General features: G+C 55.2%; 2 protein-coding genes across 5 annotated transcripts in view; both read left to right on the top strand.

Moving 5' to 3' along the window:
* The window catches only part of LOC308611658 (uncharacterized protein), a 19,560-nt gene extending 5,986 nt beyond the window's left edge, over window positions 1-13,574 (top strand). The window contains exons 2-3 of one of the 4 annotated variants that reach the window (XR_014014995.1): window positions 11,467-11,567; window positions 11,841-13,574. Coding sequence is in view for 2 of the 4 variants with exons in the window: in XM_081260361.1 (XP_081116487.1) it covers window positions 11,841-11,872 (32 nt within the window). In the remaining 2 variants the exon portion in view is untranslated. Of the gene's footprint in view, window positions 1-10,855; window positions 11,403-11,466; window positions 11,568-11,840 lie in introns of those variants that run through there. The other 3 variants (XR_014014996.1, XM_081260361.1, XM_081260362.1) reach the window with 3 other exon arrangements.
* LOC308611650 (BCL-6 corepressor-like) overlaps window positions 13,069-25,743 on the top strand; it is a gene marked incomplete at its 5' end in the record, with an annotated part of 24,734 nt that continues 12,059 nt past the window's right edge. Inside the window, 8 exon segments of the mRNA XM_081260354.1 lie at window positions 13,069-13,160; window positions 14,061-14,177; window positions 15,497-15,575; window positions 16,516-16,572; window positions 16,574-17,808; window positions 17,810-18,803; window positions 18,807-19,442; window positions 20,624-20,810. Of these exon segments, the coding sequence (XP_081116480.1) occupies window positions 13,069-13,160; window positions 14,061-14,177; window positions 15,497-15,575; window positions 16,516-16,572; window positions 16,574-17,808; window positions 17,810-18,803; window positions 18,807-19,442; window positions 20,624-20,810 (3,397 nt within the window).

Genomic DNA, 25,743 nt, shown 5'->3' with positions numbered 1-25,743 from the left:
GCCCCACCGCTCCCCCGCCAGCCCGAGGCCGAAAGGAGCTCTGAAGGCCCTCTGTTAAGCTCCAGGGTCACACCCGTACCCTGGGGGCCGCGCAGGGGCGGGAGGACCTTCTCCTGGCTGGAGGCCTCCAGCCCTCGGCTCACACGGTTTGGGCCTGGAGGGGCCTCGCCCAGGCAGGGGAGGGGAGGCCTATCCCGACCGGGCTGCCTCGCCCGAGTGAACGGCTGGCAGGATTCCGTCTGTTTGCAAGGCTGGCTGCGCTGCCGGGGCCTGGATGGTGGCGCTGGCTTGAGAAGCAGCCGGGGCAGGAGTGGAAGGTCTTCTCAGGCCACCCCCGTGGCAGCCAAGCCGCCTGTGCCCCGAGCACTTGGCCGGGGACGTCTCCCCAACCTCCAGCCCGGCCCGTCGGCTTTCGCTGGTTGCCCGCCATGTGTTCCTCCGGAAGGGATAGCTGACTTTCTGTTGGATGGGAATTAACCAATGAGCTTCCCCCCACCCCCGCAACGTTTCTGTAGCAGGCCCCCTTTCCCAGCGCAGGCTCATTTCCGCCGGCCCCTATTCGAGGGTGTTGGAATTGGGTGGGGGCGTCCCCGCACTTTGTTATTTCTTAGAACCATGTCTCCCCGGCCAGCCATCGCCCCTCAGCACCCATGGGCTCCGGCGCCCCGTGATTAGACTAGCGGGGAAGTCCGCTAGGAGAAGATCCTGACAGCATTAAATAGAATTTGATCTAAAAGACAGTTTCCAGTATAATCTCGTTATGCATCACAGACTCCCGGTGTTATTTTGTGGAAGGCGGACAATGATCAATTGACATTGACCCGGGGCCGGGCGAGCTTTTAGATGGTAATTGCCATATTGATTTGCATGCAAAAAGGAGACCTGCTAAAGTTAAAGACCGGAAGCTAAATGAAACTAAATTTATTGTCTAGGTGCAAACCAGAGGAACTACTGGGGGGAAGAGGGTGAGTGAAGTCAGGGTGCCAGGGGCAGAGCAGGTGAGAGGCCCAAGAGCTCCGGGAGGTCACAGATTTGGGAGCGATCTTTGCCCTGGTGATTTCAAAACGTGAGGAGCGGGCTTGTTTAGGGTATGGGGACCCAGCAGGGAAAAGTTATAAACAGGCACTATTGCATTGAAGGCACTGGGATCTTTTAATGCTAATAGTAACTGCGAGGGGGGAGGAGAGGTTTATAGGGTTATAGGGGTCTTCCTGCACCATTTCCGGCACCCCCCATTTCTGTTGTTCTACCCGAGCGCTTATAACCGTGCCAAGGGCACCCAAATTCTTGCATCTGAAGAGTTACATTTTTTTTTAAAGACAGGCCTTAAACTTTCCCCGCCCCCCTCCCCCCCCCCCCCGCGAGTAGGGGGCGGTTCTGCATGCCGCTGCGGGCAGACCTAGACGTTTGGAGGCTGCGGGAGTTCCTCCCCGGACGCAGCAGCAGCAGCCCCAGACTCGGCCGGACGCCGATCGCTTTGGGAAGCGGCTCGTTCCAGGTGGCCCAAGTGGCGGGGGCGGGGGAGGGTCTGCCGGGGCCAGGGACTCACGGTGCCGGGGGTGGGGGGATCACCTCCCTGGAGGTTGGAAGGGCCTGCACGGAGGGTGTGGAGGAGGGAAGGCGGGGGCTGGAAATCCTGTCCCAATCGGCGGTGATCGCCAAGGCCGGAAAGTTTAAAAAAGAGAGAAAGCCACTGGCTGCAAGCCAGGGGCTGCCGGGCCGCCGGGGCGTGTTTGGCTGACTAGAGGGCTGAGGACCCGGCTCCGCCATCGCCTCGGTCCCTCCCGCTGCGGAGGCCCTGGCTTGCCCCAGGCGCTCCTGGAGCCATTTCACGCATCCGGAGCCTCGGCCACTGGAGGAGCCACCCGCCCGGGGCCGGGAAGCCGCAGGGGCGGCTGAGTGTCCGGCGCTCCTGCCCGTTCCCCTTCCCACCGAGCTGAGCTGGAGACGGCCCTGGGTCGTGGAGCCTGTGGCGTCTGTGGCATCGGGTGTGGATGGTTCCCGGAGCTTCTGAAAGCCCGGGGCAGACCAGGAAATTGAAGATGGGGTGGGGAGGGGATGTTGAGCGCTGACCCTGCGCTGCTGGGATGAGAAGTTCTGGAGAGGAGAGAGAACCCCAACCTCCGGCTTGTCTCGGGACTTGGCTTTTTGTGGGGACCCCCAGGAGTCCAGGAGGGTCCAGCATCTTGCAAGCCGCTTCCCCCTCAGTTGCCTCCCCAGCCCACTTTGGTCCCTGGGTTTTTCATTAAAGTCCTAGGAAAGGTAGATGTAGGCAGTCTTTCCAAAGGGCTTTTGCTCTGTCTAGATAATTTGATTGATTGCTTTATGTGGCAAAACTAGTGTGGCAAGCCTTCTTGTAGTTCCAGGTGTCAGCACTTTTTCCAGAGACCTAAGAGTAGCACCCACCTCCCACTGCCTGTTCTGGGCTCCTGGAGGAGGGGAAAGTGGAGCCTTGTTGGGAATCCCTGGCCTCACAGCAGGGTGTTCCAGTGTAGGGAGATGGGTAGGATGTTGGCAGAAATTTCGAAAGACTTCACATGGACCAAGAGATTTCTGGGTGTAGGAGAAACTAGGATGCGGGCTCCTTGTGGACCGAATTTCATAGGTGTTAAGTGCTATCCTTTTACTCTGTATTGGAGTACAAGGGCTAAGGAAGCCTTCCGAACTTCTTGGGGATTCTGGATGGCACAATTTGACCGATAATTGGCTCCTCTCCGCAACTCCAGGACTGAGTTTGACCGTGGCCCATTTTTACTAGCTGTGTGACCTTGGGGACAGGTTATTTATGGCCTCTGAGCCTCAGTAAGTTTCTTATTTGTCAGACTGGGTATAATTTTCCACCTTTAGGATCAAAGAATACTTGGCACATAGTAGGCCCGGAGGATTAGTAATTGCTTTGAATGACTGGTCAGATTCCTATAGGTTGCTTCTCCGTTCCCTGCTGCCCCTGAGATGCCCGCCGCCCTCCCCCCGCAAGACCTGCGTAGGCCAGTGTCTGGGGACCAACCTGCAGGTTAAGCTCCCCTCCAAGGGTATTCCTGAGGCTATTCCTCCAGGTCTGCCTCCGTGGGTTCCTCCTTCTTTCCCTTTGTTACAGTTCTTTGCATTCTGGGCTTTAAAGGAATCCATATGAAAAGGCTGGGATTTTTTTTTCTCCCCCTAAGTGGGATCATTTATATGGTTAGGAATTGATTCCAGAACCGGTATCTAGGTGCTCTTTGGCAAGTCCTCCCGTCATTCTTTCGGGGGGAGGGAACAGCAGCGGCTGGAGGGGAGAGACCTGGTGGGAAGAGGTGAAAGGGTCTGGCCCGCTGCAGAGGCCAGAGGTGCTGTGGTTTGTCTGATAGGGATTAAGTCCGGATGTTATGAGGTCTCAGTGTGGTTTTCAATAAAAGTCTGTCAGGGATTGCTTCTTTTCTATGGATATGTATTTTAAAAACTTTACTAGCATGAGAAGAAAACCAGACCTGTATGGATCCAGGCCGGTAGTAAGCTACTGTGATCAGGTTTCCTACTAGACTCCCAGAGGGGAAGTCAGCGTTTGATTGAAGCTACACTTGGTTCTTGACTCTCTGGGGATGCCTGCTCTGAAACAGGAGCCCTCCCTTTCTCTCCTCCCCCCCACCCCCCTTTTCCCTTCTTCCCCTAAAAGCCTTTGTGCTGAAAGAGCTTCAGTAGGCATGAGTCCCTGGTACCTCTCTAAAGAATGCCTTCCAGTCTTTGCTGACATTGTTTTGTGAACAGTGGGTTTTACCAGGCCAGCAGTTTTCCCCCGATCTTAGCTCACTATTTTAGAGGTTCGAGTATGCCCAGGATGCGCCCAACTGCAGTGCTTTCCAGTGTGTGTAGCCAGGGCCTTGCCTGTAATCTGAAAGACACCTTAACCTTTGCCCTAGGTGCCCCCCCGCGGGTGGGGGTGGTGAAGGTGGGGAGAGCAAGGACAGGGGATCTTGTTGAGGGTCTGTTTGTTTTCTCCAGCCACAGAGGCAGAGGGGTGGAGTGGGGCGAGGCCGAGAGTACGTTCCAGCCTTGGGTCTGATTTAAAACTTGGTTTAATTGGAGAAACTCTTAGGCATTTAACAGTTCTGTACAAATGCAAACTTGACATAGCTCTAGGCCTACGTCAATTAGGAAAGAATAAATGAAGTACAGAGATGTCCAAACTATGTAATTCCTAGAGTTGTCTGCCCTCCCGTAAACACATGACAAGTGCCAAGGCATTTCCAGTCAAAACACCCATGGAACCAGCAGCCTCCATCCTTTGTATTTATTATTTTATTAACAGCATTTTACAGAGCATTTAACAAGCACAGCCTGCCTGCTTTCCACCACAGCTCTCAGCAGACTGAGGGGTGGAAAACAGATGGGGGTGACGAGGAGTGGTCTCTAGAAGAGACTTCTAAGCTGGAGACATCTCTTCAGATGGGCAAGGAAAAGGAACATTTGGGGTTCCTTTCTCCTGGCCCCAAAGAGAAGACAAAAGTAATGCTTTGGAGGAAGAAATCCCCTCTCCCTTCTCCGGAGGAAAGTTGTGCAGATGTGGTCTGTCTAGTCTCCACTTGGATTCCAGAAGGTGTGAAGCAGGGTCTGCTTTCCCAATACTCTGCCCATCAGTTATTGGTGCTTTTCAAAGAATAAGTATTTGTCTGCTATCATTATTCTATATCCTGGTGGAAAGTTTATAAGGAAAACTAATGCCTTTCTTAAGTCATAAAATGAGCCTTGTATGATTATTTAATTAAAATCTATTTAAGGACCGATTAGGCGTGTAATTTGCGCTAATAATGACGATGATGGAAATGTTCGACTTAACCAAAAATCATAAAAGGAGACATTTTGATCAGTGGGGCGACCAGGAAGGATTCAGGGAGTTGGACGGTTTTCCGAAACACCAGGCTTTGGGCTGCAGAAAGTGCCGAGCTGCCTAGCCTCTGGGACCACGGTAGAGAGGGCTGCAGGACCCCAGGCTTGGCCGGGGCAGGCCGACCCACGCTTTGCTGAGCAGAGAAACCGACCCTGGGAGTCCGAACAACCTTTATTCCCAGCTGAGGAAATGGGGGAGGGGGCCTGAGAGGAAGAAACTCTGGGAGAGAGCTGATGAACCCCACAGAACTCTGCGCGAAATGGCTGTGTTCTCTTGCTTTAACAATCAGCAGCGACACACGCATTGCTGCCTAGGCTAGCCTTGGCTGGAGCCTGGAAGGGTGGGGGGAGGGGGGGTCTCTTGTTCTGGAGAAACCTGCCAGCTGCTGGGCTTGGTGCGAAGGCAGACACAATGCTGCTGTTGGTTTGATCTCTAACTGGATTGTTAGTCTGGCTTTAACTGTGTGGTAAGGGGGGAATGTGAAGGCTGTTTACAGCGAGTGCAAATAATGTGACAGCTGTTGGTGCAGGAGCAGCGCTGTGCCTCCTCGGCGCTCACACAATGCGTGCACTGTGCAGGCCCACGGAGAGCTGCAGAGGTGGCCGCCCCTTGCTGGCCCGGGAGCCCTCGGATGCGCTGCGAGAGAGCCCTCCGGCGGCGGCACCCGCACCCCCGCACCCCGCGACACGCATCTTTCTGGCTCCTGGGATCGTGGTGGACGTGCGCGCTGGTTGGTGTGTTGTGGATTAGGGAACTTGTTAGGCAGAGGTGGCAGGAGAAGGCCTGCGGGGTCATGAGTGTCAACTGTCTGGAGGGGTTTGGCCGGGATCTGTTGACCTGGGGCCTCAGTGGCTTGTGACCGGGTTGTTAAGATTTGGGAAAGTAACTTTCCACCCTAAAGCAAGCCTGTTGGAAAGAATGTATTAACTGAAGGCTTTCTGGAAATTGCAGAGGCTCTGAAGGCCGTTGTTCTTCCTCTGAAATGGCCCTGTTATTCAGACAAGTTCAAGAGACAGGCGGCCGCTGTGTTCTATGCCCTCGGCCCCGTTTCCTGGATTGGAAACACAAGTGTGTAGATTCAGGACCCGAAGGGGGGTGAATGGGGGTGGGGAGGGGTGCAAGTCGGCTTTTGATCACCCGCCTCCCTTTGCCTTCCCGGTTTTTAAGAGCGCACTTGCCTTTCAGCTGCAGGACCAGCGGTGCTGTCTTGAGGTCTGCCCACAGCGCCACCCACTCTGTGACTTAATCAACGAGATGCCCACAGCCCGGCCTTCTCTGAGTTCCTGGTCCTCTGCCAGGCACTGCGGGGAGGCGCCAGGGTGGGAGGGAGAACAGTTGGTGGGTGGCAGCAATACCCCGCTGGGCCGGTCCAAGCTGGCAGGCTCAGGATGGTCCTCAGGATGGTCCAGAAGATGGGCCTGCCCCTGGGCTGTCCTGGGGCAAGCTGGGGGTAAGCACCACTCCCCCCAGCCTCAAGGTTGAAGGCTTCCGCAGCCCTGGCCCCCGGGCTTTGGAGGATCATTTAGAGCTGACTTAATTCTATATCCTGCCCTTCTGTGTGATTTCGGCCCCTGAGTGTACAGCTTGCAGGATATCTGCAAATTACGGGTCCACCTCCGCTCCCCCCTGCCCCCACATCTACTCTCTGAGTTATAATGTGGACTTCTACATCTAGTTGGGTTCCCTAGTGGGGAGCTGGGAGATGCTTCTGGAATGATACATGAACTTCGGTGCCAGTTCTATAAATTGGTCTCTTTTTAGGACGTGTGCCATTTTCTGTAGGAATGTTGCTTGCAAAACGAGTTTCGCCTTGGAGGAAAGGCGGAAAGATAAACAAGCCTGCAACGCCAAAGCGCTGGCAGTCTTTCCCTCCTTCCAGCTCTCTTAAAGCAGCCGGGCTGCATTTCCAGGATTAGACTCGTGCTTGTGAAGAGGGACTCTGGTTGGCTTTTCTTTCCCCCGAAGCAAATGCAAATTAGAGAAAAATAATTTTCTTTCAACGATATGCAACGTATGAGTCACTTGTTATCGTGCTCCGAGGCAGGTCTCATTGGCGCGTCTGCCAGCTCGCTCACATCTGCTGGGCGCTGTTTGGGGCATTTTAACCTTGGTGGTGTCGTGTCTGGTCCCACGGGTCAAGGAGGAGTAATTAAGCTCTGAACAGCTAGAAAAATTCACGGGCCCCCACGTCTACCGCAGTTTTCCCACAGCTTTGTTTGGGGTGTTCCGGGTTCCAAGATGAACAGACGTGGGGTTCCTATTGTTCCTCGTAAAGAAAGTGGGAGCCCCTGTCCTCCTCTGACCCTCATCCCCAGCCTTCCCAGGACTCCCAGGCTGCACACAATCAGCAGGGAAGCCGGGTGCAGGTCACAGGACCCTGTGTTTTATGCATCTTTTTTTTTTTTTTTTTTTTTTGCAGTATGCGGGCCTCTCACCATTGTGGCCTCCCCCGTTGTGAAGCACAGGCACCGGACGCGCAGGCTCAGCGGCCATGGCTCACAGGCCCAGCTGCTCCGCGGCATGTGGGATCTTCCCGGACCGGGGCACGAACCCGCGTCCGCTGCATCGGCAGGCGGACTCCCAACCACTGCGCCACCAGGGAAGCCCCTATGCATCTTTTATTCGTAAAAAGTTCCTTTGTGCTTCCTGTGTGTACTAATGATAGCTGTCGTTAATAGCTTTCTGGTCTAGCTTGTTCCTTGTGGGGGGAGGAGTTTGCAGTGAGTTCACTATTTCTACAAAGCCCTGATGGAGGCTGCAGTGCAGTGACACCCCGTCTAGAGTCGTGGTCTATGGATCGTTTATTCTGGATCTGCCTCCAGGTTGTGTAGACTCCAAGTGGGAACCCAGCCTGTAGGGACCAGACCCGAGGGGGTGTGGAGGGTGGGTGGGCGGGGAGGAGAGGAGTCAGGTTGATTGATTGCTTTCAACCGAGGTTTCCTGTCCTGGGCTGCTGCCTCCTGTTGAGGGACACCAGCTTCCAAATGGGGCCCCCTCTTGCATACACGCGTGGTTGTGTGTGGCACAACCGTGAAAGAAAGTGAAAGGAACAAAAAGCCGAGGCCTGGCGTCGGGAGGGGGGGTTGGCGGGGGGAAGGGGAAGTGTCTGAGGTTGGTCCAAGAGCTGACGGGGGGCCACGGCTCTGTTTTTGGGAAAGGGGGTGTGTGGCGGGCAGCCCCGGTTTGGCAGCGGCTCTCCCGGTCGATCCTTGCTGGTGCCCCCCTCCCCAAGCCCCCGAGCCCCCTTTTACAGTTGGCTACACCTGGCTTGCATCTTTGAATCGGGGAAGGTGGGGGAGGCTTCCACGGAGAGAACACTCCAGACTGGCCGAAGGGAGCGCAGGACGATGGGCCGGAGCGGTCTCCAGTCAGTGCCCACTCCCCTGGGGCGCGCCGCCGCACATCCTGGGTTCTCCGTGCGCCCACCCAAAGTTGCTTTTTGTCAGAGATTCAGCGGCAGGCGCCTGGGAAGGGGGAGCCCAGAGGAGCGCGCGGGCGGGGTGAGCTGGGGTCGGGGGCTGGCCGAGAGAGCCGGGGGTCCTGGAAGGTCAGGCGGGGGGTGCGTGTGGGGGGGCGGCCCCGCGCGGGGACCTGGCGTAGGAGGGGCGCGGAGCCTGCGGCAGCGCGGGTGTGTGTGGTGGGAGAGAAAATCCCTTTGCTGCCGACCGATCCGTGCTCGGGGCTGAGGCGGGGGAGGGGGCGCCGCTGCCGCTGCGGGCCAAGTTCACTCCCGACTGACCCGAGTGGCTCGCGGCGCTATCCTGGCGCCCTGGGAGGAGGCAGGGAAGGTTCTGGTTGCTCAAAAGGTCAGGGCCAGCCGCGTGAGTTTCCCGTCCCCCACCCCGTCACACCCGCACTCCTGCTCCGCAGCTCTGTTACTAATGCAAAACTTGGGTCGTGAGTGGGGACGCCTCTGGAGGCGGCGACAGCCATGACTTGGAGTGTGCCAAGAGACAGCGCCTGGGCAGGCTGGATCACTCCTTCCACTCCTCACTCCCCCCCAGCACCCATGCCCGGCTGCAGGACCCGTCGGGCGACCTCCTTCAGCCACACCCCAGGACGCCTGCGACCCTCGCCCCGACCTGGGGGCATCCTTGGGGTTCCCTTCTCCCCACTGCTACACATACTGGGGAAAACATCCCAGGAGGACTTGCCCCAACGCTGCACACCCTGGACCGCTTTTTCTCATCTCCCACCTCCTCGCGGCCCCCAGTGCTAAAATAGGAACTTCTTCTTCCCTCCCTTCCTTGACACCAGTAGAGAAGTGTCTGTGTGTGACTCAGTCTGCGCTTGGAGCAGTCCCAGGAACGGCTCCCGCGCCATGAGCTTTGGGCTTCCATGAAAGCCACACACTCTGCAGAAGGTCACCCCTCCCTGGCCCCCTCTGTGTCCCTGCCTCAGCCTTCCCTCTGCCGCAAGGAAACTATGTAGCCATTCTGGGGTTGGTTTGTTACGTAGAATGTTTAGTGGAGTCAGATGCTGTTTAATGGGTCAGATGTGGCCTGCACCAGCTATTGCCAGGCAGAACTCGAGTCCATAGTGCAGTTTAATCCTCTGGAAAACACGGTGCCAAATATTTACAGATGAGGGGGCCAGAGTTGAAGAGGTCCGGCCACCTGCCCAGAGACACGCCGTGGATGAGAGTGGGAGCTGGGAGGCTGTGGTGACTGCGCGCGCGCGCGCGTGCGCGTGTCCTCCACAGAGAACCAGCCATGCCGGTGCAGCGAGAGACACCCCTTCCCCGAAGAGGTCCCCAGCCTACGGAGGACCGTGGTACATGGCATGCTGGCTGGGAGCCCTGCCGTCTGCCCGGCCTTCTGAGCCGGAAGCTCCCCAAAACCCGTCCAGGTCTTCTTGGTCACTAACTGGATAAATGCCTGATGCGGCATGGGGTGCCTAGAGAGTGAGGCCCTAGGAAGGGGCACCGTTCGTATTGGAGTGGAGTTGGGATGGTTTGGTGGCACTGCTTCCCATTCCGTCGCTGTCACTTGACAAGCGTGCTGTGCAGACTTGAACCAATCCATCAGCGCCTCAAGGGCGGAGGCAGTGGAAAGTGGCCCGGTGCCAGGAGGAGCTGGGGTGGAGAGAAAGGAGAGGTGGCAGGAGTGGCCTGGTGCTGCCTTCCTCCCTGCGCTCACGCCAGCCTCTCACGGCCACTGCTCCTTCCTTTGCAGCCTGTTTGTTGCCTGCCAAGGGAAGTCGCCTTTAAAGAAAAAGAACAAAACAAACGTTCTCTCCTTCTCCTCATTCCATAATGGTGTCTTCATGGCAGGAATCGGCAGAACGGTGGTGGGTGCAGCTGGGGACCCGTGTGCCCCCTCGTGTCTTTTCACAGAGGGCCAAAGTGCCCTCGCTCAGGGATGCCGAGGTTGGGGGAACAGCTCCTAATCTTGGTCCCTCTGACCTCTTTCTGCCAATCAGGCTCTTCTCCCCAGCGTCCAGGCCAAGCTCGGATGCTAATCATAACTCTTGGCTCCCGGACCAGATGACTGCCCAAGTCTGTCGAGGGAGACTCAAGCTCTCCTGTGCTTGCCCCTAGGGCCAGACCGAAAGCCGGAGACCACGCGGCAAGTCTGCGTTTTGCAAGCCGGGTCTCTCCCAGAACTGGGTGTTCAGCGGGCAGCCACCACAATTCCTGGTCTGTTCTTCAGAAACCAGACGCTCTTCCGTCTCCCCGGCTGACCCCTTCTCTTGGCCACCTTCCCTCTTCATCCCTGTCCCACATCCTTGCCCCCTTCTCTCCACTGCTGGAAAAAAGGGTTAAAACCCAGAGCCAGGGTGTAGCTTAGCAGCTCCCACTGGAAACAGGTTGGTGCTTGTAAAGTGCTTTTCATGACTGGCTTCACACATCTTGGCACTTCCAGAAGCATCACCCACCTGTGGAAGAAAAGGGGGGGGTCGTTGAGAAATAAGGGCAGATGAGCCTCTTATATACAGCAGCAAAGCGCCTGCTGTGTCTGTCATCTAAATCACGTCATTTGCCCCCTGCAGCATGACCCACAGCCAAGGGTCAGGGAAGTCACTTTTGAAGAACTTTTCCTTGGAGGTTAAAAAAAAAAGAAGAAGAAGAAAGTAAGAAAGACCCCCAACTATTTCAATAGCCGCTTCTAGAAGAGGAATGGGGTGAGCGTGGCGGTGTCTCTGACCCTATCTCTGTGTCCCTTGCGCCCACGATCCCCTTAGTTAGTTTAGTTCTACATCCCAGAGAGATGGGGGGTGGGCCCGTTCTTCAGTGATGGTGGGGTGTACGCAGTATGGCCTTTGCCCAGGATGAGGGTGTTCCTGCCCAGGATTTGGGCTGTCACTCTGGAGAAGGGCCTCACGCCAGGCAGGGCCCCCGGCTCCTTGGCCCTTTCCACTCAGGTCCATCTTTGGCCCGGAACCGGAAGAGAGTTAAAAGTCTTTAGCTCGTTGCAATGAAATTATGGCTGGCAGTGGCGCCGCTGTTTGTTCAACAGACCTCCACTTTTAAACAGTTCACAAAAAGTTCATGGGGCAGCTAAAGTTTATAAGTGTGTGGGTGTGTGTGTGTGTGTGTGGGTGTAGTCAGCAGGATCCAGTACTGAGCCTTGCCCCTCCTCCTCTTGTTTCTTCACGGCCAGCCCCCCGCCCCGCCCCGCCTCCACTCCCGTGACACCGGACCACGCTCGGGGCCTCAACGGACCACGCTCGGGGCCTCAACCCTCCATCTGACCCTGTGCACGTAAGAACACTTCATCCTGCCACTGGGTGTTATTTATCTGTGCGGCGTTAATATTGAAAACCCCACCAGTCAAGACCTGGAAGGGCGGGGAGAGGCTTTGAAAGCACCCCATGGTCCCAGGTGTCTCTAAAGTGCATTCCCCTCTCATGCTAAGTCCAGGCCGCCCTTTCTAAAGAAAAGCCCTTTCAAGGGAAGGGGGCTGCTGGCCCTTTTTGAGGGGAGGGGAGAGGGTTCAGTAGGATGATTGTGGCAGGGGCCTTTCTGTTTCCTCAGTCAGGTGCTCAGAGGTCCTTGTCCCAAGGTGACAACTGAAGGAGACATGTAAGAGGCAGCTTGTGTAAGTTTTGAAGACTGGAGCACCAGAAGAAGATTGGGGCTTCGAGGGCACACACGCTTCGTCCCTCATCCTTTTCTTAAGGGTTTGATGGAGTGACCCTTTGGCTTCTGGTATAATGTCCAAATTTCATCATGACACCCAGCCAGGGGGTGGCATGGTGTGGTCCTCCCGCTGCAGCCACGGCCAGGACACTTGCACCGAGGAATGTTGCTCCTCCACCTTTTAGATGAGGCTTCCCTGGACATCTTCCTTTTGGTCTTCCTTTTGTAGAAGGGGCTGCAGGGGTTAGGGAGGGGACACTTTGTTGAACGTGCCTTCTGGTCGGCCCTGCACTAGTGGTGGCCTGCCCCCAACTTGATTTGTATGTTCGAAACATGGAAGAACAGCCCGTGAGCCCCCCACAGAACCTTCCTTGATGCCCAAGTCCATCTGAGTCCACCTTTTCGGGGCACTGTGGCCAGCCACTGGAAATGCCCCAGTCTGTCTAAAGAAAGGGACGCTTCCTAAAGAAATAGCTTCTCTAGAATCCCACCAGGCCGGACACAACTGGGAGATCCCTGCCTCTCCTCCAGCTTCATCGTTGAGCTCTAACTACGCGCCGTGTGTCTGCGGCGTGGGGCTCTTGATGAACAGATGGTGTTCTCTTCTGTATAGGGGCCGATGGGGGATGCTGGTGGACAAAAGCCTGTGTTAGGACAAAGAAATGCAGAGGGATAGCCTGGCTGGCTTTGGGATTCAGGTCTCCCAGGTGCTCCCCGACCCCACCCCTAGTCACTCTCGGAAAAAGAGTCCCCAGTCCTTGGTGGCTCCCACCCAACAGACCTGGCAGTCAGCTCCGTGTGCTAAAGTGTAAAAGCAAGCATTTGCGAATTTTTTCCTGCTAACAAAGGAAATGTGTCGACTTGGGGAACATTTGGGCTTTCGGGAGCTGTGTGGGTGGGTGTGTGAGGGAGGAGAAAGAAAAGTTGCCCCCATGAGCTGCACACCAGTGATTTCACACTCAGGTTTGGGTCCTGTGTAAAGAGGCCGTGGCTGGGGGGGGGGGCCCTCCCCCGCCACCCTGCCCCGGACAAGGGAGTCTGTGAGCAGGGGAATTGCCTAGGGCCATCGGTCCCAGGCATTAAAGGCTCCCCTACTTATTAACCCAGCATTTAACAGCAGGATATGGAGCTGAAGCGCAGTCAAAAGAAACGGCTCAACCTCCAAAGAGCAATTAAAATCCTGCACGAGGATAAATCACGCACCGTGATAATCCTGTGAATAAAATGCAGCTTGTCCTGACCCTTCACTCATGCAGCAAACTAGAATGTGGTGTGGGTGGGGCTGGTGGGCCGGGAAGTTAAGGAGGGGGCGGGGCTCTCCCCTGTGCCTCAGCAGCCTCCTCCCTCCTCCCGCTAGACGGAAAACGGGTGGCTTCTGCTTGCTCCCCGTGGGCCGGAATCTTGCAGCCCCAGCCCCAGCCCCAGCCCGGCAGCCTGGGCTGCTATGATTTCTGCACTCGCTCCTGATTGCTGGTCCCCAGCGAGCAGGCGTCATTGAATTACTCAGTCCCCTCCCTCTGCAGCTCCCAGGCCAAACCACCCAGGTTTGGGGCTTAATCTAATCTAGGGCTCGGGTGGGGTGGCTCGCCAGCCCACTGACTCTTTTTACCCCTCCATCTGTAAGTCACACGCACCGCAGCTGTGGAAGTGAGTCGTAGTTTGGGCCGCCACACCGGACTGTTGTGCCTTTTATCCCACACCCCACCCCTGTCCCCAATCCTTTCAGCCACAAGAAGAGTCAATGTGGGGCTCCCTGGAATCTAGCACCGTCCACTTTCGATCCAAGTGTGTTCTCCAAAAGGCTGGGAAAGGGGAAGGGAGAAGGGAGAAGGGCAGGTTAAGGGTGTCATGTGCTGTACCTTGAATGGTGTGGCCTGTGGCTCTTGAACTCTGCATCCCCAACGCCTCCTGCCAGGGAAGTTCCCTCCTTGAACCTCTGGCTCAGGTGTGTTCCTTTGCTTCTGGCCATCTGTAGAACGTGGAGCAGGGTCTGCCTTCCCAAGTGCATTCTGTATGAAGTGCCTAGAAGGAGGGTTTCTCTTGTTCCCTCTTTGGCTCCTTTTTTGTTCAACCTCCTGGGCTTCTTTTTGTTTTAAACAGACTAGACGCTTGAAGAAAAGCTGCCATTCAAGAAGACGACACGCTTTCAGCACCACCCCCCCACCTGTATGGGAATGTTCACAGCTGGATGAACAGCGAGAGGGTCCGCATGTGTGGGATCAGCGACAACAGGTAAATGCGCGTGTCCGGCTGAGGCCTGGGGAGAGCGTGGGTCCTTCCTCAGGGCTCCTGAGCAGAGCCCCCCCTTCATGTCCTCACAGCCAGAGTGGGCCCTAAGGGGGTAGGGGGGAGATCTCCTGCCTAGCTGGTGGCCCTTGATTTACAGTTTTAACAGGCAACCTGGCTCAGCGAAGCATTGCCGCCCTTTAAGAGGTTAGCCCCTAAAGCGGCCTTTCAGTGCACTTTCGTCCTTAATTTATTATTTCATATTTACGAAGGAGAATTAATCCCAGTCTATATGCTGCTTTAACTCTAAATGTCAGGAGTGTGGGCCCAGGTGGATCGGCCTTCGATGTGCTTTTAAAACAAATAGTTTGCTCAGTAATAAATGGGACGATAGCCACCCTTCACACCATTGAAGCCCAGGGTTTCTCTGCGTCCTCCGCCACCTGTTAAGCGAGGCCACTGGCTCCTGGTTTCAGTCACCCGGCAGCTCTGTTATGCTTCCTCATCAGTAATTTTGGAGTGCGGGGTAGAGGCAGCTAAGCAGTAGATAATTGAAGCTGCTCTTCCGGGTAATGATGAAACTTCTCTCTGCCGCTTGTCAGTGATTTTATCCTGGGGATTTGGAAGTTGGCACCAAGCACTTTCTTTATCGATGCTCTCTGATAACAAGTTCCAGGGGCAGCCGCAAGCAGCCTGGCACAGATGTGTGGCTTCCCCTGGAGCAGCTGACATTTGTATGATATTAGTGTGTTATCCCCCATCATTTTGATAGAGGCAGTCAAATATGGCTTCATTATCACCATGGAAACCAGTTTCATAGGACATGGTACCTAACTTTGTTTGGGGAAAAGTTTTGAAAGCCTGTCCTCACGGGTAACACAGAAGTGATTGATGTAGCCAGCTCGCAGACTCCAGCCTTGAGGTCCCCACTTTGGCTTTGGACATTGTATCACTTCATTCCTGTCCTCAGGTAGAGCTTATAAGGGTCTGCTAGGACAGCAGAGCCCGGACTGTCCTGCCCGGCCTCTCTGGAGGAAGAATTGTGAGGGTGACGTGGTTGTGCAGACTTCCTGCCTTACCCACCTCGAGGACGTAGCATCTGTGATTTCACATCCCTGTTGCCCTGCCTTTCCTTTGTTTTTCCCAGTCCCGTTGAATCACCATTCGGGGACAACTTTCAATATGGGCCATTGGGGAGGATTTTTTTTTTTTTAAGGGCAGTTGGAAAAACGGAGTTATTAGAAACTGGTCTATTCTGGGGCAATCTATGAAAGATGGATTAAGTGAGGAATGCTTTCATGAAGTTGGTGTGTCCTTCTAAATAGGAAAATTCCTGTAAACGAAGGTGACACTTCAAAGGCCGTACTGGAACTAAGGGAAGACAACCCCTTGAATCACAACGTGGTAAGAGATTAATGGCTTCTGTTGATGTGCTGAGTATCAGTGATCTGTAATCAATCGTGCATTCATTTGCATACCATTAAAGGGCCTTTTGGGGGCGGGGCGGGGTGTTTCAGGGCAGGGCTGAGTAGAAAACCTAGGCCGCAGGACGAAGCCTCACCCAATTTCTTCCTGGCTCACTTTCTTGGCTGTGCTCGCCATTTACGTCCTCGTCCCCTGGTGACTGGTGGGATACGTGCCGCCTTTTCTTCGATAAGCTACGTGCCACATCAGTGCTCCCAGCTGGATAAATGTGTAGCCTCCAAGTAGACCCTTAGGGTTTCCCTTCCCAGTAAAATATGAAACAGAGCTGTCTTCAGATACCAGGGAGAGGAAGTCAAAAGACACAACTACAGTTTGACCCATGGCCTCTTTATTGATTTAGAAATGAGACAGCTCAAGTCCTTCATTCCTTACTGTCCCCCTGAAGATTGGTTTTTGTTATGTTAAAGAATGCCTCCCCGCTCCATCCGGGGAAAACGCAGTGCACATCGCCCCTCCCTAACCTGACTGGGGCCTGGGGAGGGTGAGTCCGAGTTCTGTACCCCATGAGGGTGGTTCTGAGAGCAGTGGAGTTGGTATCACCTCAGTTGCAGCAAAGAATTTCTGCTGAGAAGGTGGATCTTCCAGAGTTAATAGATGACTGATTAATGCAGGGGCCTCAAGTCTAAGGGGACCAACGTTTTCCGTGCTTTGAGGACACTAGTTGGACAACGGTGAGGCGGCAGGCAGAGGAGGGTTCTGGATAAGCGGGGGCCAAAGACCTTGTGAATCCTTTAGTTTTTAACCGTTTCGGCTCAGATGTTGAGGCTGATGTCCGATTGAGCTAGTCCGCGGTTTCTCTTTGGGATGGGCTGCTTTGAAGGCATGTCCTCGGTAATACCCATATTCTTCTTCTGCGAAGGTGGACGCGACCACGGCCCATCGGATCGATGGCCTGGCAGCGCTGAGCATGGACCGCACGCACCGGCCTGATCCGGGAAGGGCTGCGTGTCCCCGGAAACATCGTCTATTCTAGCTCGTGTGGACTGGGCTCAGAGAAAGGGCGGGAGGCTGCCACAACCATAGGTGGTCTGGGGTTTTCTTCCGAAAGAAACCCAGAGATGCAGTTCAAACCGAATACACCCGAGATGGTGGAGGCCTCCGCTGTCTCCGGAAAGCCCCCAAATGGCTTCAGTGCTATATACAAAACGCCACCCGGAATACAAAAAAGTGCTGTCCCCACGGCAGAAACACTGGGCTTGGACAGACCTGCCAGCGACAAACAGAGCCCACTCAACATCAATGGTGCTAGTTACCTGCGGCTGCCCTGGGTCAATCCCTACATGGAGGGGGCCACGCCAGCCATCTACCCTTTCCTCGACTCGCCAAAGAAGTATTCCCTGAACACGTACAAGGCCTTGCTACCTCAGCAGTCCTACGGCGTGGCCCAGCCGCTGTATTCTCTGGTCTGTACCAATGGGGAGCGATTTCTCTACCTGCCGCCACCTCACCACATCAGTCCCCACATCCCATCATCCCTGGCCTCGCCCATGAGACTCTCGACGCCTTCGGCCTCACCAGCCATCCCGCCTCTGGTCCACTGCGCAGACAAAAGCCTGCCCTGGAAGATGGGCGTCAGTCCTGGGAACCCGGTCGATTCCCACTCGTATCCCCACATCCAGAACAGTAAGCAGCCGAGGGTGCCCTCTGCCAAGGCGGTCACCAGCGGCCTGCCGGGGGACACGGCTCTCCTGTTGCCCCCCTCGCCTCGGCCTTCACCCCGCGTCCACCTTCCCTCCCAGCCCGCTGCGGACACCTACTCCGCGTTCCATAAGCACTGTGCCAGGATGTCCACCTCGCCCTCGGTCACCCTGTCGAAGCCATACATGACGGTCAGCAGCGAGTTCCCCGCGGCCAGGCTCTGCAGCAGCAAGTATCCAAAGGCTCCAGAAGGAGCCGAAAGCACCCAGCCAGCTCCCGGGCACGCCCGGAAAACAGCAGGTGAAGACAGAAAAGGTGGCAGCTCACCTCCTCTCTTGGAGAAGCAGACGGTTACCAAAGGCGTCACCGATAAGCCACTAGACTTGTCCTCTAAAGTGGTGGATGTAGATGCTTCCAAAGCTGACCACGTGAAAAAGATGGCTCCCACCGTCCTGGTTCACAGCAGAGCTGGAAGCGGCCTAGTGCTCTCCGGAAGTGAGATTCCGAAAGAAACTGTCTCCTCCAGGAAATGGCTGTGCTATCTATAGATCTGAGATCATTAGCACGGCTCCCTCGTCCTGGGTGGTGCCCGGGCCAAGTCCTAACGAAGAGAACAATGGCAAAGGCCTGCCGCTGAAAAACAAGGCCTTGGACTGGGCCATCCCGCAGCAGCGCAGTTCTTCATGTCCCCGCATGGGTGCCGCCGACGCCGTGGTCACTAACGTTTCGGGGTCGGTCTCGAGCGCCGGCCGCCCAGCCTCTGCGTCGCCGGCCCCAAATGCCACCGCCGAGGGCAGCGAGACCAGCAGGAGCTCCGTGGATACCACGCCATCCGTCATCCAGCACGTGGGCCAGCCCTCGACCACACCTGCCAAGCACAGCGGCGGCACCGGCAGCAAGGGCGCCAAAGCCAGCAACCCAGAGCCGAGCTTCAAAGCGAATCCCTCGACCACACCTGCCAAGCACAGCGGCGGCACCGGCAGCAAGGGCGCCAAAGCCAGCAACCCAGAGCCGAGCTTCAAAGCGAATGAGAATGGCCTCCCGCCGAGCTCAGTATTTCTGTCACCAAACGAGGCGTTCAGGTCCCCACCAATCCCCTACCCCAGGAGTTACCTGCCTTACCCAGCGCCCAAGGGCATTGCCATAAGTCCCCTCTCCTTACACGGCAAAGGCCCTGTCTACCCTCACCCGGTGTTGCCCAATGGCAGTCTCTTTCCTGGGCACCTCGCCCCAAAGCCGGGACTGCCCTACGGGCTACCCATGGGCGGGCCGGAGTTTGTGACCTACCAGGACGCGCTGGGGTTGGGCATGGTGCATCCCATGTTGATACCTCATACGCCCATCGAGATCACTAAAGAGGAGAAGCCGGAGAGGAGGTACCGGTCCCACGAGAGGACCCGCTACGAGGACCCAAGCCTCTGGAACCGGTTTTCTGAGATACTGGAAGCCGGCAGCACCAAGTTACATCCAGAAGTCCCCGCGGACAAGAACCTAAAGCCCAGCACCAGCTGAAATCAAGGGAAGACCGTTGTCAAGAGTGACAAGCTTGTCTATGTAGACCTCCTCCGGGAAGAGCCAGATGCTAAAACCGACGCTAACGTGTCCAAACCCGGCTTCACAGCTGAGAGTGTCAGCCAGAGTGCCGAGCCCACCAAACCCCCACCTGACCCGGCTCTACAGCCACACCGGGATTTCATTGCCCTGAGAGAGGAGTTGGGGCGCATCAGTGACTTCCACGAAGCCTATACTTTCAAACAGGCTCCGGGCCAGCCAGTCTCCGGCTTAAGCAAGGAGAATGTTCCAGCGGTAACCAACAAGGAGAACCTGGCGACGCCGGTCTCGACTCCATTCCTGGAGCCGACCCTGGGGAGCGACGGCTCTGCGGTCACGTTCGGGAAAACCCAAGAGGATCCCAAACCATTTTGCGTGGGCAGTGCCCCACCGAGTGTGGACGTCACCCCCACCTACACCAAAGACGGAGCTGACGAGGCAGGATCAACCGATGGCAAAGTTCTGAACCCGAAGCCATCTAAGCTGGCAAAGAGAATCGCCAACTCCGCTGGTTACGTGGGTGACCAGTTCAAGTGTGTCGCTACCGGACTGTACGCAGACTCCAGTCAGCTCGGCCGGGAGCAGCGGGCATTGCAGGTGAGCCCCCCCCACCCGAATTTCAGGAGCCTGACCAGTTGTCAGGTTTTTTTAATGTGTGAAGAGGAGGGGGCCGGGGGTATGATAGGGCAGGACACCGGGCTGATTTGGTTAATGAAGCTTAGGATAATTTAAATGTTTGAAATGTGTCCAGTAAGGGGACGTAAGTGGATACTTTAAGTTATTCTGTAGATTTTAAGCGAACTCCACTCGAATGCTGACAACGGAAGTTTTAATTATTGCGAAGGATGTCTAAAAGACTGCATGACATTTACCTATCAATCGCTTTGATTTCTCTGCCGTTACTGTACGTTAACAAATATACCTAAAAGCGCTGCTTAGAGTGCCTTACGTGATACTTGGTGGAGGTGTGTAGCGGCCGCATGTCTGTGAGATTCGTGCAATTTTTTTTCCACCCAAAAAACAAACAAACAAACAAAACAAAAACACAAACCTTGCTTAAAGGGATAGAGTATGTATTTAACTTGCTAGTGAATGATAGATGTTGTATAGGAATTTCCTTAAGATATTTTACTTTTAATTAAAAGACAAATAAAGCCAAATTGTTTTGCAATGTTAAGAAAACAATTGGTTTATGCTTATAAAAATGGATGAAGTTATCTAAATGATCCATTGAGTGCCCATTTTAATTACATACATGGAAGGATTACAAGAGGACAGTATTTTGTCTACCCGCTGCTTACTGTGAGGTCAGTTCTTCAAATTTTTATTACTGGAATCTTCCATAAACCTTTTGAGTTAAATTTCATTTCCAAATATACAAAGGGAAGTTTGTGGGCCATGGTCGTCTTTATTCACTGTGCATTTGTTTTCTTTTCTGTTGTGTTTTTGTTTCGCTTTCTTTGCGTTGTGTTTTTGTTTTGTTTTATTTACCTTCGAAAGAGAATGTCTGTCTGTATGCCACAGTGTATGTATGGCTATACATACACACCACATATATCTCTACATACATATGGCTTTAGGAATAAAGAGTGTGTGACTAGTTACACATAGACACTCTTACGTTTTTATCGTTCAATTTTAAAATATCTCAGTTGTATCATAAATTGTGGTTGGTTTTGGGCAAACTTTTCTTTGAAGATACCTTCCTTTAAGGTAAGGGCAGTGAAATAGCTTTGGTGGTAAGGTGTGTCTTTTTTCCATCTCCGTTCTCTTTGTAGCGTGCAGTGATGCGCTTCTCAGAGTTGGAGATGAAAGAGCGAGAAGGCGGCCACCCCACGACCAAAGACTCCGAGGTGCGCAAATTTAGCCCCGCTGACTGGGAAAGGCTGAAAGGAAGTCAGGACAAAAAGCCAAAGTCGGTCGCCCCGGAGGAGGCCATTGCCGACCAGAACGACAGTGAGAGATGTAAGTGAACCCAGGCGGCTCGCGTGTGGTACCACGTCGGTGGGAACGGGGCGCTTCCGCTCCCAGTGCCGAGGGAGGTGAGAGGAAACAGTACGCTTCCGACGGCCCAGCGTCTGGGTGCTGGCTGTTCGGAGAACGGGCTGCTCTGGCCACCCTTCCCAGCTGTGGATTGCAAGGCTGGTTGTCCTTTGGAGCGTTGCGACATCCAGGAGTGAAGCACCTATGAAATGCTGTTCCCTGGCACGCGTCTCCTTTTTCCGGAGCAATGCTAGTCCTGTAGTTAGTAATAGTCTGATACAGTAGAGCAGAGGAATGGCAGTGCAGGACCTCCGGCGTAGCAGGTATGTGTTCTGTTTTGTAGCAGGTACGGACACGGGTTTTTGGTAGCAGTGGAATGGCACTTGCAGCCAGAGCCAGACCCTCCAGAGTGACAGTCTCCTGTGGGAGGGAGTGGAGAGTACTCGGATTCTCCCTCCAGAGGCAGAGGTTTCGTTCAAGTGCGATGAGGGCTGATGAAGGCCCCAGAGAGATGAGCATCATTGTGTTCTGTGGAGGCTCGTTTGCAGCCATGAGGAGCTGACACCACGCTCCGAGGCCGTGGGATCAACGAGGCCGTTCTTCCCACCAGACGGCTGTGTTCTGTTCTGGAGGCCGAACTGGAGAGAAAGCTCGTGTTGGCCTCGAGTCACACTCTGCGGTCCCCTCAGCTGCTCCCCCACTGGGGTTGACTTCGGGCTTGGCCCTCGAGACTTCCTGGGCTAATGAGATGCGTTGGCAGCAAGTGGAGGTCTTTCTCCCGCTTTCTTCAGTGTGCGTGCTTGTGGCCTGTGGCCTGCAGCCTGCTCCGGACCCCAGAAACCTTACCGGTGATGGTGAGTGAGGGCACCTCGGTGAACGTCGAGGACAGGGTGGGCGTGACATCCTCCTGAGACGGGACGGTCGGGGGTGGTGGGCACGTTTGGGAGGCCCAGGCCCTTGGACCCAGTCGTAGGGTCGGCGTTGGCCCGCACGCTTAGGTCGTGGGTGCCTGATGCAGTTCGGGAGAATTGTGGTCAGCAGCAGCGTGTGCTTCTCTCTGCTGCTTGGAGCACTGCCCTCCCCCAGCTCATCTTTGGGGTCAGACAAAGGCCTGTGGCCAGGGTTCTGGGTAAGCCACACTGGGACCGGTGTGTCCCACGTGGCTCCCGTAGAAGGGGATTTCTGGGGCTAGTCAGTGGCGGCCTTACCCGAGGGATGGGGCTCTCGATGTGCCTGGAGTAGACGATTCCGAGCTCCTCCCCCTCGGGATTGGAATGAAAAACGGAGGGTCCAGGCCACCCTGGAGTGAAGCAGCAAGAAGGCCTCCCTCCTTGCCTGTGCTCACAGCTGACATGCAGCCCTTACCCTCCTGAGTGGCCTCATAACTCAGCTCTTGGGAAGTTTCTCAGAGAGATGTGGTAAAAGTGGGCAAGGCCAAGTTCACGGGGATGCACTTTTCTGAGGAGGGGATCTGCCTGTTCTGGGTGGACGGTGAGGGAGGCTGGAGGAAGGCAGCGGGCAGTTAACCGGCCTCGAGTCTTCTCGCCCTTTTCTCCAGCAACGTGGCCAAACCCAGGGTGGCCGCTGCCCTTCACGTCTCAGTGGCCTCACCCGCCCTTCTTCCCAGAGACGTTTGTGTGCGTCCTTCCCAGTCTTTCCTGCTGAGCGTGGAGACGAGAACTCGGTGTGGCTGATGGGGAGCAGGGCCTGAGCCCCAGATGATTCCGAAAGCCCCCTCCCCCCACCGCCTGCCTCCAATCTCAGACTGACCGACGGGTCTCTTCCTGGAGCACCCGGGACATGGCCCAGTGAGCCATGAATGGCCACCATGGGAGGGCAGGAGAAGGGTTGGGGAAGGTGAGGGGCTCCGTTTCAAAGGTTGGGGCAACGGAGGTGGGTTCCCCACCCACCCTCTGTCTTGTAGAAACGTGGGGTTTGTAAATAGCTGGTCAGGAAAGGTCACCTGAAGGGGCCACTGTTCTTACTGCGGCCTCCACGTCCAAGGCCCAGCAGGTGTTCACTCCATTCAGCTGGATATGAATGGGCCTTCTTGTTCTTGGGCCATCATGTCTTGAGCTGATATGGGCTCAGGTCCTTCTCATGGGTGTAGGTGTGGCCGAGAGCCGAGCTGTGAGCACATGGGAGCTGGGGCGGGGATTTGGAGCGGGCAGGGGTCCCAGAGAGGGTCCAGGATGCCTTCAAGATGCCTTCCCCCTTCTGAGGCAGCCCCTACCCATGGAGGGCCCAGGAGCTTCCAAGGTGGTGGGTGCTGTTTGCGTGGCCCTGGTTGTCCTGGTGCGGGTGCATCTTGTTGCTAGGGGCTTGTTTAAAAAAAGGAATTAACTTGAAAACACAGTGGCCGAGATACTCATTTATTCTTTATGATCACATGGGTGGCTGAGTGAAATTTTTATTTTGGAAGTTCACCAGAGTTTGGAGGTTCCTCAGACTTGGAAGTTCATCACTAGGAACCCTCAGTGGCATTTGAAGATGGGGCGGGGCAAGGAGGCACTGGTCCCTTCCTTCTCAAACTTGGAGTAACCATCTCCCTTGCCAAGCACTTGGCTGGGACAGGCCTAGGACCTGCTCAGTGGCAGTGCCTGGCCAGGAGCTGGAGGAAGCCTCAGTCGAGGGGCTTCATGAAACTTCTTTGCTCAGGGAACTTCTCTTCCAGCTGAGCACTTGCACGTTTGTAAACTACTTTGGAACAGAGATCCCCTGCACTCCTTGTGTAGCAGGTGTAACTTTGAACAAGGTTAGCCCTGACTGGAGGTGCTATTATAGTTAAGCTACAGAGAAGGGGATTTTAATCCTGGGGAGCCTTCCAGCAAGTCAGAACCCTCTCACCTTGTTTAGGCCTCACTGGGCATGGCTCAACAGTGGGGAGGGTGCTTTGCTGCCACAGTGACTTGTAAATGTTGCTGTGGTGATGCTTCTGTGAGGTGATGCTATGGTACAATCATAATGAATTTGGGATATATGTGCTGTGAGTCATAGGACCATGCTGCAGGGACCACGTTCACATCTTGCTTAGACTGGGTGACCAAGGGCACATGGCTTCCCACTTTTAGAAGGGCCAAAAGTAGCAATGATGGCAAAGCCTGATGGTTAGGATCCCCGTGTATCTATTTATCTCCCCATCTCCTTTGCCCTCAAGGGTCATCCTCCTGTGGGTCGTGGTTAGAACAGTCTTTGGGAAGCTCCAAGTGACACGGAGCCTCTACCCCATAGCTGGTGGCCATGGGCATCTTGGGCAGTCGGGGTGGGCGTCCTTCAGGATTATTACTGGCCTGGGTAAGGTCACACTAGCGTAAGGTCTTGGGGGGCCTTAGCTGAGGGGAATTGAGATCTTTGCCCTAAAAGGCTCCGGGGTTGGGGGATGGGTGGATGGACCTAGTTTGGAAAAAGAAACTTTCAAATTGGACATGGGGGTTCTTAAGGTAGCCCTTCCATTCCTCCATGGATCCCCTCCCACGGAGCTTTTAGGGAAGGCTGATTGGACCAGAGAAGTCCAATGGTGTAACCAGCAGGGCTCACCTCTTAAAATTTCCTACATTTCAGGCCTGAGATTCAGGCTGGTCTGAAAGTCTTGGCATCTTTTGGTTAAAGGGATTTTTCCAGCCTTTCTCTGTGCTGAGCCCGGCCCGTGATTATGAAGCCCACCCTGGAGGGAGGCTAGCAGTAACATTCCCACTTTACAAGTGAAGGGGGCCGAGTTGTAAAGCGGCGCCATTCCTGCCCGAGTGTTTAAGAGGGTCACAGAGCAGCCCGAGTGAGAGTTGCAGCACGCCGTCTTCACCGGGCCTGCGGTAGCCTGGGCTGCATCACCCGTAAGCACAGGCCAGGAGTTTGGGGTTTCTCCTGCTGCCATGGCAGGAGACCCTCGCAGTTGGGGTGATTCCACCATTCCGGCAAGAGTAGATGGGGATCTCTCCCACCTTGGGATACCCTTGGAGAAAAGCTAAGTGTGTTCCACCATTGAGAACACAGGTCAGGCTAGCCCAGGCCAGGGTGAGGTTCATCCCCACAACTGGCTGCCATTAAATGCTGGGAATGCCCCCCAAGAGAGGCTGATCAGGGGACCAGCCGGCTGGGCAGAAGTGGGAGTGATACTTGAAGTGGTCTAGGGAGAGGAGGAGGAATGCGAGCAGCATGTGAGGGGTGTGTCCATGATTTCATCTAGAAAAACGGGCTGTGGGAGCTTAGCTCAGGTGTTAACGAAATACCAAACTCATACACCCACCCCCACCCCCGGCCGGTGATGGACACAGGGTCATCTTCGGGGAACTCTTTAACAGCACAGTGATCATTATGGAATTATTTGTGTGTTAGAAACAATGTGACTAGCAAAGCAGTTGAACTGTTTCTTTGGCTACAGCAAAAGCGAGGAGTAATGTTAGGCTGGGGTGATTGGAGGAAAAGCCCCAAGTGGATGCTAGATTGAGCAGAGGGGGCAGGAGCAACACAGGCGGAGCTGGGGTGTGAGCAGTTCAGCCCTGCCCGCCGCCCCCCCACCCGCCCCCCCATGAAGGGGGTTGGAGTCTTGTCTTTGAAATGTCCTTAGATGCTTGTTGCCTGGGAAGGAAGGCGTGGAGACGTGCCAGGTGGGTGACTGGTGTCACTGAGGGCCTTCTTCCTAGACAGGAACTAGGAGCAGCCCCTCGATGGCAGTGAAATGCTTTTCCCCCCACGGGTGTGGAAGGAGGACAGACGGACTTGTAGCAATCTGGTTGAGTTCTTTGAAATTGCCCTTGACCCTTGTGTGTGCACCAGGAAGCCTTTCCTTTCCCTTTGCCAGGCTCCTCTTGCCTTGGTCTCCCCAGCTTCCCAGCCTCCCACCATTCTTTCCGTACCCTTTTTCTTCACCCTCGCCCCTGCTGACCCAAGTGAACATTGGTGCTATGTCTTTGTAGAT

The sequence above is a fragment of the Mesoplodon bidens genome, assembly GCF_964165515.1.
Source record: "Mesoplodon bidens genome assembly, contig: HAP1_SCAFFOLD_118, whole genome shotgun sequence".
Classification (NCBI taxonomy): domain Eukaryota; kingdom Metazoa; phylum Chordata; class Mammalia; order Artiodactyla; family Ziphiidae; genus Mesoplodon; species Mesoplodon bidens.
This window is presented reverse-complemented; position numbering and strand designations above follow the sequence as displayed.